This window comes from Magallana gigas, chromosome 7 (assembly GCF_963853765.1).
Source record: "Magallana gigas chromosome 7, xbMagGiga1.1, whole genome shotgun sequence".
NCBI lineage: Eukaryota > Metazoa > Mollusca > Bivalvia > Ostreida > Ostreidae > Magallana > Magallana gigas.
The window spans coordinates 39623052-39637476 of record NC_088859.1 but is presented as its reverse complement, the minus strand read 5'-3'; the positions used below and the strand labels follow the sequence as shown (position 1 = coordinate 39637476).

At 34.3% G+C, this 14425-nt stretch overlaps 1 protein-coding gene across 3 annotated transcripts in view; it reads right to left on the bottom strand.

The window, feature by feature from the left end:
- The window catches only part of LOC105327911 (polycystin family receptor for egg jelly), a 31500-nt gene that overhangs the window by 4280 nt on the left and 12795 nt on the right, over positions 1-14425 (bottom strand). For all 3 annotated transcript variants that reach the window (XM_066067537.1, XM_066067539.1, XM_066067538.1), the window contains exons 6-22: positions 14200-14373; positions 12962-13147; positions 11795-11919; positions 11409-11576; positions 11178-11273; positions 10881-11027; positions 10417-10525; positions 10005-10255; positions 9646-9891; positions 8950-9391; positions 8450-8634; positions 8098-8331; positions 7480-7650; positions 6883-7043; positions 5980-6703; positions 5740-5872; positions 1-248 (exon numbers count right to left, since the gene is read on the bottom strand). In XM_066067537.1, coding sequence (XP_065923609.1) covers positions 1-248; positions 5740-5872; positions 5980-6703; positions 6883-7043; positions 7480-7650; positions 8098-8331; positions 8450-8634; positions 8950-9391; positions 9646-9891; positions 10005-10255; positions 10417-10525; positions 10881-11027; positions 11178-11273; positions 11409-11576; positions 11795-11919; positions 12962-13147; positions 14200-14373 — 3800 coding nt within the window. The remainder of the gene's footprint in view (positions 249-5739; positions 5873-5979; positions 6704-6882; positions 7044-7479; positions 7651-8097; positions 8332-8449; positions 8635-8949; positions 9392-9645; positions 9892-10004; positions 10256-10416; positions 10526-10880; positions 11028-11177; positions 11274-11408; positions 11577-11794; positions 11920-12961; positions 13148-14199; positions 14374-14425) is intronic.

Genomic DNA, 14425 nt, shown 5'->3' with positions numbered 1-14425 from the left:
CCCCTTGAAACCAAATTGTCCATAACCATCGCCGACCAAGTAGTTTTCAACATTGGTCTTCATGAAGAAAGATCTATGGTCCCGCTCAATGTAGCTTATACTGTATATAATAAACATGAAGATTGCATAGAAGATGAGATTCATCAGTGCCTCCTGAGCCTTTAACTCTTGTTTCCTCTTCTCTCTGAGCTTTTCTAAGTCTGACTGCGGCGGTGGTTCTGACTTGTTAAATATACCATTGACGAATGCTGAAATTTAAAAAAAAGCACAAATGATGTGAGCAAGGATTTAAACGCTATTGAAATACTACTTAATCGTACCAATTGTCGACAAAATATATTATTTTAATTGGTTACTTGTTAAAAATGTGATATCTTAAAATTTTGCAAAGTTTAACCCAGAGACAGAATGCATTGACTCACAACCTTGACGCCTAAACTTTTCACCCCAAAACAAAAATCCAAAATTTTAGACCTTCTTTAGACTACAGGGAGTTGTGCTTTTATGTTTTACTGTATAAAGCCCCCAAAAATTATCATATAGAAAATACTAACTGGTATAATTATCAATTTGTGATATTGGCATGTGACATTCTGACATTAAAACTAAGGTTTTTTTAAAGGATAAAAGGAGTTGTGAAATTAAGTTCATTGCAAATGTCCAAAGGCTTTATCAGATTTTGCTCGAAACAAAACTGTTAAAAGCTACACAAAATGTAGAAATTCGTGACCTTGACCTTTCGAAAACACAGACTGAATGACAGATAGTTGGATATACGGACGAGTTATCTATGGCACGCCAAGTTCACAAAAATGAGCTAAACATAGTTCCACAGTCGATAAACTAGGTTTATCAGCTGTTAACTATAGTTTACGGATCCTAAACTATAGTTAACGATTCGTTAACTATAGTTTACATCTGTGAAACTATATTTCACGAATGTAAACTATAGTTTACGAATGATAATCATAGTTTATCGATCTGTAAAAAACCTTAACAATAGATTTTGCTGATAAATATAGATTCACATATGTTAACTATAATTTACAATCGTAAACTATAGTTAAGAGTTGTTTAACAAATCGTGAAACTACATTTATCAGACAAATTCACAAAAATGAGCTAAACATAGTTTCAGTCGATAAACTAGGTTTATCGACTGTTTACTATAGTTTACGGATCGAAAACTATAGTTAACGACGTGAATCTATATTTCACGTCTGTAAACTATAATTAACGCGATAATCTATGTTTCACATCTGTTAACTATAGTTAACACTGAAAACAATCAGTTGCGATTGTTAAACAGTTTATCTGATAAATATAGTTTCACCATTGTGAAACTATGATTAGCAACTCTAAACTATAGTTCACGAATGCAAATTGTATCTGATAAATATAGTTTCACAATTGTGAAACTATATTTATCAACTCTAAACTATAGTTTACGAATGTAAACTATAGTTTACAGATGTGAATCTACATTTATCAGCTAAATCTATTGTTAACGTGTATTTCCATACAGAAAAACATAGATTTGCATTCGTAAACTATAGTTTACAGATGTGAAATATAGATTAACGTCGGTAACTATAGTTTAGGATCCGTAAACTATAGTTAACAGCCGATAAACCTAGTTTATCGACTGTGAAACTATGTTTTGCTAATTTATGTGAATTTGGCGTGCTTTAGATTTGTAAACCGTAGTTTACTGATCATAAAACCCTATTTATCAGATAAACTATGTTTAAAAACAGCAAATGACTGTTTTCAGTGTTAACTATACTTTACAGATGTGAAACATAAATTATCGCGTTAACTATAGTTTACAGATGTGAAATATAGATTAACATCGGTAACTATAGTTTACGATCCGTAAACTATAGTTAACAGCCGACAAACGTAGTTTATCGACTGTGAAACTATGTTTAGCTCATTATTTTTGTGAATTTGGCGTGCCATAGTTATCTCTCTGTAGCCACAAACCTTACTTTAAGGTATCCTATCCATAATAGTTCTACTGGCTACATTCAATGAATTTGGAGGCAAACAGATAAGTTTGGGATTAATACTCAGTATACTTGGACATAATGTTCATGTTCAAGTATCAGTATGTAAGACAACAATGTGTCGTTATAAATAACCTTTTCCTGTTCTTAAAGAGTTGTCCTCCTTTGCTTTTAATCTATTTAAATCATCAAATCTATAGGGCGTAAAATTCATTTTCAATAGTTTTTGTAATCCTAATGATTAAATGCATCTTTCCATGAAGCAGTATTTTTTGGGAGTTGATTTTAATCAACTCCTTATGCAGTTACTCAGACAAACCGAAAGTGAAACAGTGTTTGGACCTCAACACAAATCATTGCTGCTGACAAGACTTAGTTCTTGAAAATAATTGATGAATTCGACGTAGTGTATGCTAAAGCATTGTTTTTCAAAGAAACTTATTTATAAATACCTTGAAAATAATCAGATTTTAAATGGTACGAACAATTTAAATATTTTTTTGTAGTCGTATGTATTCCTACGCCAGAGTCCAATATAGTCTCGTTCAACTCGACGCTCGGCTGTCTCCGTAAATCCTTGTGGGAGATTTACGGTGTCAGCCGAACGTTTGGTTGAACGAGACTAGAGTTCAATATTGCTTGGATCCATACAATTTTCGAGAAATATTTCTATCACTGATACACAGTTTGATTGTATTAATTTTATCTTTAAAATTATTTAACGTTATTCATATGTGGGTTTCTCGACATTCTTGTCGAAAAAGTCCAAAAATTCATATCCTAAAAATGTGCGTAATTCAAATTAGAAAATACATGTCGTACTTGTCATGCAAAATAACATATCATTGATTTTAAAATAAATAAACATCGACAAAATCAACTCCTGTCAGTTCTTCAGTACTTTGATTTATATTCTTATTTATTACTTTTTTATTTGAAAAAAGTGCTTGTCTCTATAGATCTTATTGCAATCTTCATTCAAGGTAAGAAAAATTAGGTCCTAATATGGATCGGATATCTTAAAGCTGAACACCGCTCGTAAATAGGCACTGTCCGCCATATTTCTCTTTAATCACTGCTGTCCCTACAACCCTTATATATATGGAACGCCAAATTAACATATATTCAAATATTTGTACCTATCTTCAAATAATTGTACCTATCTTCAATTAATTGTACCTATCTTCAAATCATTTGAAGATAGGTACAATTGAATTAAAGATACGTACAATTGAATTAAAGATAGGTACAATTGAATTGAAGATAGGTGTAAATAATTATACCTATCTCTAAATAATTATACCTAGGTACAAATGAATTATACCTAGGTACAAATGAATTATACCTAGGTACAAATGAATTATACCTTGGTACAAATGAATTATACCTATCTTCAATTCAATTAAAGTTAGGTTCAATTGAATTATACCTATCTCCAATTCATTTGAAGATAGGTAAAATTCATTTAAAGATAGGTACAATTGATTTGAAGATAGGTTCAATTCAGACATATCTACAAAGGATTTGAAGATAGGTACAATTCAATTATACCTAGGTTCAATTCGTTTTGTGTATTGTTGAAAATAATGAACGCTCCCTTGAAGACATTTCAACATGGAGGGAAACGAGGGAAGCACCAACAACCCCTCTATTTGATGGGGCATCAAGTGCCTATAGAAATTTTTGAAAATAAAGATAAAAAATATTAAAATCATGCATTCTGACTGTATTTTGGTCTAAATGTTCTACATAAAACAATTAATTTAAGAAATGAAGATAATAATTTTTCTATTGATCGACGTATCGCATTGATGAAAAAGTTTTCCGGTCAATTTTTTCTTTGATACGTCGATCAACAGAAAAATCATTATCTTCATTTCTTATCATTTTCAAATCAAAAACTTTGAAGTGTCATTGATCAAAAATGTAAATAATGTAAATGAAGCGTCGCGTATGAATATAAAACAACAACAGCAACAATATTCAAAATGGATGCGCCTTCATCTGATGCAGTACTATACAGGGAGTATTCATTATTGCCAATATTTTAGTAATTGAAGATAGGTTCAATTCAATTGTACCTATCTTTAATTCAATTGTACCTATCTTCAATTCATTGCATTTGTACCTATCTTCAAATGAATTAAAGATAGGTATAATTGAATTGTACCTATCTCTAATTCAATTTGAAGATAGGTACAATTGAATTGAAGATAGGTACAATTGAATTGAAGATAGGTACAATTGAATTGAAGATAGGTACAATTATTTGAAGATAGGTACAAATATTTGAATATATGTTAATTTGGCGTTCCATATATATAAGGGACAGACCTCTAAACAGTTCAAAGTACTTCGCTGTAGAGGTCTCACATGTGTGGACGTACATTTTGCCTCGCCGTGTTACTCGGTCGCGATGAAATTATCAAATTTTACGGACCTTTTTGAAGCCAGGAGAATACTAACATCAAATAAATTGGTCAATGCATTATTTACGAACAGAAAATGAACATAAGATAAGAAAAAATGCATAAAATCTAAAGACCACGAAAGGAATACTATATGTCGGCCACAAGGTTCAGGTGTGCAATCGGGTGTAACGAAATCGAGGGGTTTATGTAATGGATAAATAACGAGATAGTGTTGAATAGTTTAGAGAAAACATTCCCTCCGAGGGCCGAAGGCCCGAGGAGGGGATGTTTTCTCTAAACTATTCAACACTTCGGCCCTCGGAGGGAATGTTTTCTCTAAACTATTCAACACTATCGAGCTATTTATCTTACTTAAAAAAATTCCCCCCATTGAACCTCCAAGAAGCATTGACCCATTCATATATCCAACTGTGCTGTAATACAAAAGCATCAAGCTCATTTGAGATTCCAATAGTACCATACATAATAGCCTAACCAAACACACCTTTTATTCATGGACGAGTGAACAGGTGCGCATGTTATAGTAAACCATTCCGCTGTACTGAGCAGCCTTTAATGTAGATGATAATTTTTTTAACGCAAAGTACATTCAATGTATATAGATCTAGAGGTCTACACTACCGGGAAAGACACGAATACCGTTTGAATGATATTTTATACTTGCAAGGAGAAAGGACAAATCAGAAATTTGACGAAAGTTAACAGACGATGATTTGTTAAAATTTTTTACAGGAGTCTTATGAAGTCAAAGTGCGACAATCTTCCCTATATTGTTAAAACTAAGGAAAAGGAGTGATATGATTCAAGGTGCCTTTTTACGAGCGGTGTTCAGCTTTAAGTGAAAACATCCTAGGCCTGCTCAGCAGAGCGAGCGCTCGTTAAAATTTGTGTCAGGTTACAGGCCTCTGGAGACAGAACTTTTTTAAAATTCCATTATTTATAACGGGACCAATAAAACATATACGGCAATGCTGACGTTTCTTTTGTTCTCTCGGTTTATGTCAATAGTGGACTTATAATAGATGTTCATCGTCAAGCATGTATGTCTCCATGTGTTCAATGATTAAAACGCAAGTTATTGGAGATGTTCCAGAGAACTTACTTATTGTTATTGATCAGATCTGACAGACAAATAATGTTACTTTCATCGCTCGAAAGAACAATGAATTATTAAGTACAATGATATCGATTACGTTGATGAGGACAATATCAAAAGGGTCTAAAAGAATTTTTAAAAGATAATTTCAAAAGAATTTTTAAAAGATAATTTCAAAAGAGTTTTCCGAAAAATTATTTACCCATGTAACTTCTCTCTGAGCCGGAATTGTACTGTGATGCTGCAGATTTCAACTTCTTCAAATCCATTCCCGGCGTTTCTCCATCAGCTGGTTGTTTGAAAAGCATCGCCAACAAGACGGCTATTATTATTACCTACAATACATTTTGATCATGCAGTTTTACCATGTTTATTTTATTTATTCTACACAGTAACATCACTTAACACATTTCACCAATGTATACACTGTTTTAAAATATACCTTTAATGGATCAACGCATATCAACGATTCAAAGAAAGAGAAGAAGAACGAGGAAAGCCACTCCTCTGCCTTTGGTTTCCCCCATTCCATACTATACAGGATGAGGAAGAAAGCCGACGTGATCACAGCCAACCAAACTACTACCCAAGCGACGTACGCCATCCAATAGGGCAGCGGAAGGTGGTCTTTTGTGAAGAAGTCCTCCCCATTAAATGCTCGTTTGTCCAGTTCCTTTTTCATGTTTCCTTTGACTTTTTTATCAAGCTTTTCTGCCGTTTCCTTGTTTTTGTGGTTTAGCTCAACCTTTGGTCTGCATTTTTTGAATACCATTGTTACGAACATAATCGGTGGAGTAGTCAAGGCAATTCCAATAAAAGATACGTAAACGGTTGACAGTGAAAACCGGAGGAAACCGATTTGGACTTCATTCCCACTGGCAGTTTGGTCTTCAGAAGAAGATTTAAAGAACATTGCGTTCGCAATCATTGTCAAGAACAACAAAGCCATCAAACATGATAATCGCTGTACCCTACTGAACGGACTTCTCTCAGGACGGATCATTAGCGAAAGCCAGAGATGGTTTTCGGTCAGATTGAACTGTGCGTGTTGTGCAAAAAGCGTATTAAATGCTACGAGGTTGTCTCTTCCACACACAGGCACCACGCGTTCAACCTGCCCATCATCCTGATCCAGCGCCAACCATCGGTCGCAAAGGAACACATATCTGGAAGGGCAAATGAATAAAAAAATGTTAAAAACAAAAACACCCGTAAAGGATTTTACATTTCCATGTATTTCAATACGCATTTTATGAATTCAGTATAAACTACAAATAGATTTTTTTCACGAACGTATTAACATTGGTATTTCAACGAATAAGAAATCACGTTTGGGGTTATTTACCTAATGTTAGTCTGAGGATCATCCACCACAACTTTGTTAAGGTACCAATTCTGATTTTCACCAGATCCCGAATTGTCATGCCAAATACGTATATATGTAAGCCCGCCAAGTGCAGTTTTAGTCCCCATAAAATACTTTCGTACACTTCCGGTGTCAAATCCCTGAAAAATGACAAAACATTCAAAGACAAATTTAAGTATTGAAAGCTACTTAATTTTTTTTTATATTTAAAATCTACGCTAAACTAAAGATGAATTTTAAACATTAGAAGCACTGCTGTGATGCCATTTATTAATTGCAGTGTCTTTAAGGTTAATATAGTCACGTGTATTAGCGAGCTTTATACCAGTCTGTAAAGGCCTTATATGTGTTCTAGGCATGAAGAGGACTAAGTAAGTAAGAAATATCAGTCTGATATTACACTTGATATCAGACTGATTATAAGTAAAGATATCCTTAATAATGGGTCACATTTAAAGGCAGTGTTTTAGGTATAATAAACGCGAATTTCAGTTCAGTGAGAACGGATATCGATTAGTGTGAGGCTATAGGTATATATTTAATGCATTTAATCTACAGTCGCGGGGGCAGTAGTACCTCCTTAATGCCATCGCTGAGGATCCGTACACCAGAGTCGTCCTCGTCGCCGGCCACCACAAAGTTGACGACAGACTTGGTACCCGCCCCTCGGCGAAGTCCGGTGTGTACCGTGATCATGTAGAAATATTCGTCGGTGGAATCACTGTCCACTAAGAAATGGATGGCCCACTGCCAATAAAAAATGACAAACGTTGATAATCATTACCTGATTATTTTTTTAAAATACAAAAATGTCTCGCCTTAATTATTGATTGATAATGTACTTATTTTTTTTTTAATCGGAGTTTATTCTATTCTGAGTTTTTCTGCAATAAAACTTATACTGTTATATTTTCTTATCATGCTTCAGTGGACAAGATATGTATTTACCACTGGTATGATTGCCACGTACTCTCGTTACGTTAATTGTTTAATAGAGGGGAAAAAAATCAAACGTTACTATTTCACGATGACAGCTGAATCAATCATTGAAATTCAAAGCTTAATATGTTACGAGCAAGAATATATCTCATCTGGATGACATACTGGGCCGTGTTATGAATTATTGATCAACTGCACCAGATACCAATTAACCGCTAATAATGACTACCATTATACCGAGGTACACGAACACACCCTTTCAGTGTCTTTGTTGTCTTCTCTTCGTAAAAGGATAGCTGCAATGGCGTACACAACAAATAGAGCTATAACAGTTCCGTAGACGGCAGCGTTCGCAGGATCAAATTTACTCCACACGGTATTGAAATCGATCATGTTTGGAGGGACATAGAAGGAAGAGGCAAATATATTCCCAGTGGAAGGACTTGGACATCTGCATACTGTTTCGTTTATAGTACTCATGGGCAGAACCTAATGAGAAATGAATAAATACTTAACATGTTAATTTAAAAAAAAAACCAGCGCAAAATTCTGGGAAATGACATGTACGTTGAAGACTATTTAATTAAAGTCATAACTTATCAATTACCACACATCCATTAGAAACCCACGCTTTGGATTTGACGTCCCACGCTCTACATCCAGTTGTGGCAATAACTACGCTGAAGTTCGCGTCTACAACCAGTAAGGTTGAGTTATCGACGGTTGCGGGGGTTGTCGAAATAGCCTGACGCTTCCGCCTTGTTCGGACAGCAAATGAACTGTAGTCTGCCACTGCATTGGATAAGTATAATTTATAACCATTTTAATTCATATAACCATTTTAATTCAAAGAGATAGTGATCATTTTACCACCAAACAAATATGAGTCCGATTAATTGATGTACGTATGATGTTAATATAAAAAAATGACATAGCTGAATGCAAATGATTTTAGCGTTGCATGATGTCAGATGTGACCAGAGGAGTCAATTTAGTCTTAATATTATTGAATAAACATATAGTGGTAAAACTGAGTGTTGTGCATCTTTTATTAACTAGTTAATAGAATACGGAACCACAGTGGTAAAAAAGTTCAAGGTGGCTTACTCTGCATAGGTTTGAGACCAAAGAAACAGGTGCCCTTGTTGCAAAGTCCTGCTTTGATGAACACCTTAAACCCGTAATCTGTCCAATCAGCGATGCTCAATGGTTTAGAGAAATCGAAAGAGGAGGACTTTGGATAAGTCAGATCACCAAGATACAATGTGTATAACGACCATGTGCTCCGGTCCGTGGGATCCATGTTGTGTGGTTTGATGTAGGCAATGACCGAATCCCCTTCATTTGCCATCTTAAACGTGATATACACAATTTTGTCCGGGTCATTGGGATCAGACTTGGGAACATAATCTTGGTAATGTATAGATCCTTGATTCTTGAATTTTACATCCGGGCGTATGTCTCCACTGACAACAACTGACGTCACGGGAGATGTGATTGATGAGGCATCCGTTCCATACATGTATGGATTCTTCGAGTGTACTACCACCTACACATGCAAAATTACGTTTTACATGTATGATAGAAAATTTCACACATCGAATTAATCATTGAAATGACAAAAAAGACAATAGCATAGTTTCAAAATAATCGATAGTCTATTCCTTTCTCTCTATTTTTTATGAATCACTTAAATTGAACATAAGGATTTTTTTTTCCAATTTTGAAGATTTAAAATCATCTTGCTCACTCTGAAAAAGTTTTGTGGACTTTCTTACATTAGATTTAAATGAACATGTGTACCTCCACATCCAGTATCGTTTGGTTCCCATCAGCAGTAGTATTGTTGCCTAAATCAAAATCCAGTTGAATTCCTTTCACTATCCCCTCAGTCCTGTTTAGGAGGCTTTCGATTGTTATTTTTTCTGTGCTTACGTCAAGTCCACCTTGGGATAAGGTCTTGGACCCTTCACCTACTTCTTGCGTTAGTAAAAGAATTTTTTTCATATCTACCAATGCGGCCTCTATCTTTGCAACATTTTCTTCCGCCTGAAGCGAAATAGAATTAATGAAAATTATAAGAATTTTAAAATTCACATCATACCACTTACATGAAATCAAAAACATTAAATGAATTGCTTTAAATATTCCTTGAAACGTACAAATAATGCTTGTTCTTTCTGTTTCTCTTGTTCTTTGATTCTAATTTGGTACAAAAGCTCAGCCTTTGTTTGGATATCCGCTGTTGTCATTGGGGTGACGGTCGTTCCCAGCAAGTCTGCTTGAGCCGTCTCCTGTTCCTGTTTTTCCGTTAGCTCAGCAATGATGGAATCGAGTGTTATTGCAGCAGAAACGTCCATCACAGTGGTCGGAAGCATAGAGGATAAAATGCTATCTAAGACCTTCACCGTACCTGTAATAATAAAAAATAATATTCAATCAATTAACATAACTAATTGAATATTAAGGAATTTCAAAACTAGCAAATACAAATTTATTCACAAGGAAGTTTATCCATAAAGGTATTCTTTAACAAAATATATATTTTTTTGTGATGAAAATCATATTGCTTACTTTGAACAGAACTTTGAATGCTCTCTAAGTTTTCTACTGGGAACGGTTTGGACAAAGATGTATTCAAAACACTGGTCATCATTGACTGTACAATTGTTGTAGATGTTTTCTGTTAGGATATCAAAAAATGTTCGTGTTTATCGAAAATTACATGAAAAAAAAATACATGATCATGCAATAGTGTTTACTCAGTATGATATTCTCAACTTTTTTTATGTTATTAACCATTTCAATTACAGAATACGAACTGATGATACACACACACACACACACACACACACACACACACACACACACACACACACACACACACACACACATATATATATATATATATATATATATATATATATATATATATATATATATATATATATATATATATATATATATATATCCCTGATTTCTAGATTAACCGAGAAATTAATAAGGGTTGAATGAACTTATATCTGTATCTATATTACCGCAGAATCACTGGTAATGTATGAAGGTTTCATGACGGTTTCCAGTGCAGATGATATTTGTTGAACGTCCGTGGCACTAAACTGTTTGGGAGTGCTTGTATCAGAAGATACAGTATTTAGAAGAATATTTGTCATTTCCGTGGTTTTCTGTTAGAAAGAAAAATAAGACTAGTCCTTAGCTTTTTTTAATTTCTTGAAAAATGATTTTTTTTTTAAAAAGAAACGAGAGAGAGAGAGAGAGAGAGAGAGAGAGAGAGAGAGAGAGAGAGAGAGAGAGAGAGAGAGAGAGAGATGTACCTCCTGATATAATTTAGTCACTTCACTGGTAGCAGAGTCGGTGACGGAAGTTGCTCCAGACAAGATGTCCTCTTCCGATGTTCCTTGTGTATCACCCTACAATGTTGTCAAAAGTTTAAAGAATGTATCAAAATGGTAAGTTTACCGATTGCTGGACAAGTACAAGTGCACTTGTTCTAAATGAAATTAGCTTAATATATCAATATTATGTTAATTCAAAGTGATCCAAACCCCGGCGTCCACAATGTAGGAGGACACAGCGCTAACTAGTCGCACCACGCCCATATCATTGCCCCCAGCGTTGGTAATGTTGTAAGCCGATTCAAAGGAATTGAAGAGCGAAGTGATTGCTGTTGTATCGGAGCTGGAGTTCGGAGTGACATTGTCCATTGGTTTAACCTATTCATTTGATAGGTCATGAAATAAATATATATAAATTGGAATTTGACAACTACTTTACGCAGAAGTTATTAACTCTTTTACAATTGAAAGTTGCGATTAGTGTCAAGTTCATATTTTTTTTAAATATTCTCATATGTAGCGATGCATAAACCATTTTAATAAATGAACTGCCATGCTATATTATAAATATAAAGTGGCTGAAGAACAAAGAGTACCTTAATGTTTATTTCAAATAAAGTCTTGTCACCAATTCGATCAAACACTTGTACTTGAACAGTCACTTTGTAATCAAACAGCGGGTCCCCAAGCTGAAACGGCACATCAGTAATGGTACTCTCACCTGCAGCACAAAATATGTTCAGTATTAGGATGCTTTGTTTGTAGGTTCATGTGGATATAAAAGGTTGCGAGCATTGAACAAAAACCACACAAACAAGTGTAAGTGACCACACAGAAAGGTGTAAGTGAATTATGTCATTGTTCTTCTGCTGTACAATAAACGCTTAATATTGTTTGAACCAACATTGAAAGATATTTTTATATATTTACATTTTCCAGTATCTATGCCTGTGATAACACTACGTATCGATTTTGTACTATATACATGTAACATAAAGCCAAATTGAGGCGCCAGCGGGGTTTGCCTATTCATATTTAAACATTTAATCGTACGATGGTTTAAAATCATATAAATATAAGTAATAAGGAATCTGTCTTTGAATATTATGAGGTGATAATTTCGGTCGGGGCGTGATCAAATCCATCATAAAGCCCTTCGGGCTATATTGGATTTGATCACGCCCCGACCAAAATTATCACCTCATAATACTCAAAGAATGATTCCTTATTCCTTATATAACATTGAATTAGCTTAAGTACATTATCGATTAGTACATAGAACGAAGAGGGAGGGAGTTGGAAAAATAGGCTACGCCTGTTATCAAATTCAGTTTCTTAATATTGATTGAATAAGAACAAAGAAAGATTTTTTTATAGATACAATATAAGGAAGACTGGCGCCATTCTGTGAATTCCGGGGTGGGTTTTTTTCAATACATGTATGTGTGAAAAGGTTATCGATTTGCTTCGATAATCATCCAACAAAATTTAGCATCAAATAAAACCAACGACACGTTAACAAATACAAACATCGTTTATCATTGGTATTTGAAAATACATTGAGCAACAACAAAGAAACTTTCTTTGAAATTGTAAATGAAAAAAGCTGTTAAATCTACTTTGAAGAATGCATGAAAAATGTCTATACGGACATATTAATGAATATATACTCAATCTAACTGTTTTGAAAAATGGGTTTTGAAAAAATCATAAGAAAAAGAGGAAAAAATTAGTAACTTGATGTTTATATAATGTCATATTACCCCCTCGAAACACTTCTGTTTTTATGGTTTCATTGCCGGTGGCCCGGTTCCGTCTGGTTAACGTCTCATATAAGTAGGTCAGAGGCTCCCCATTGGCCAGGTCTCGAGTCAGATTACGCTCTTTGTACGCACCCTCGTCAACCCAGTTGGAACATTCGACGCTGAATTTGTCTACCAACGCTTTACCTATATAATGTTAAATATTTATTTTACCTTAATCATTTTAGAATATAATACTCTAAAGAAAAACCATGTAAAAAGAAACAAGTTTAAACTTCTACATCAAAATTAAAAAGTTCGCGAAAGGATATATCAGTCGCATTTAGGCATGTTTGCGCATAATAACTTAATACAAAGGCATATACATTCTTAAAGTTGCAGAGAAGACGTGAACAGATATTTTAAAGGAATATGAAATCATTCTTTGAGTATTATGAGGTGATAATTTCGGTCGGGGCGTGGTCAAATCCAATAAATCCCGAAGGGCTTTATGATAGATTTGACCACGCTCCGACATAATTTATCATCTCATAATTTTCAAAGAATGAATCTTCAGGAAAAACTCCTGAAGATTACAATGAAACCGGTAGAGTTTTGAATCGGCTTTCTGTTATTTTTCATTATTATTACTTGTGTGGGTAAACTTTACTTATTTTGGATTTTATATATATCCGCTTCGACGGTTCGCAATATTAATACTTCGTATCCTGCTTTACATTGAAAGCAGGATTTAAATCAATAGACATTAATCAATAAGGCTGATTGAAAAACTAGCAATTGCTGGTAAATCGACCCTCACCCCCCCCCCCCCCCCCCCTCACCACACATACATACATACACACGCACACACACACATAAAATAATTACTTTATTAAAAAGTGTGTTTATGAACGTATATTAAAAATATCCTTTCGATTTTTTAAAAAGCTTTTATGAACATGCTGTCGATATTGAAGTGACATTGTTATTAAAATAAGTGTATTGTATGCCTATACAACAAGCTGTGATAGATTAAAAAGAATGGATGGTCGAGGTAATTTTTAGACTATTTTAGTCTCTTTATTACATTAAAAATTCGGTATAAAATAATAATTATTCAAAACCAAAAACCTTCAATATTCGGAATTCTTTTTATATATTGATCTATTTTACGGTCAAAAAATCTTAAGATTCTAAGTGATAATCTGATGGGTAATTTATTGAAAATCCATCACCTTATATCAAACAAAAACTGTCACCTTCAGTAGGGGTCACGGTGCATGCGCCGTTATAAGGTGGGTAGTTGGTGACGATATCCATTATAACCACACTTGGTCCTGAACGAGTGGAAATTGTTGTTGTCAATTTAATCATGTACTGCGTTCCGGTTTTAAGTGTATTTTCGTTCAACACTAGAGCCTGATTGGAAATTCCTGGAATATTTAAAATGTGATTTTTCAATGCACGCCTAACTAAAAGAAACAA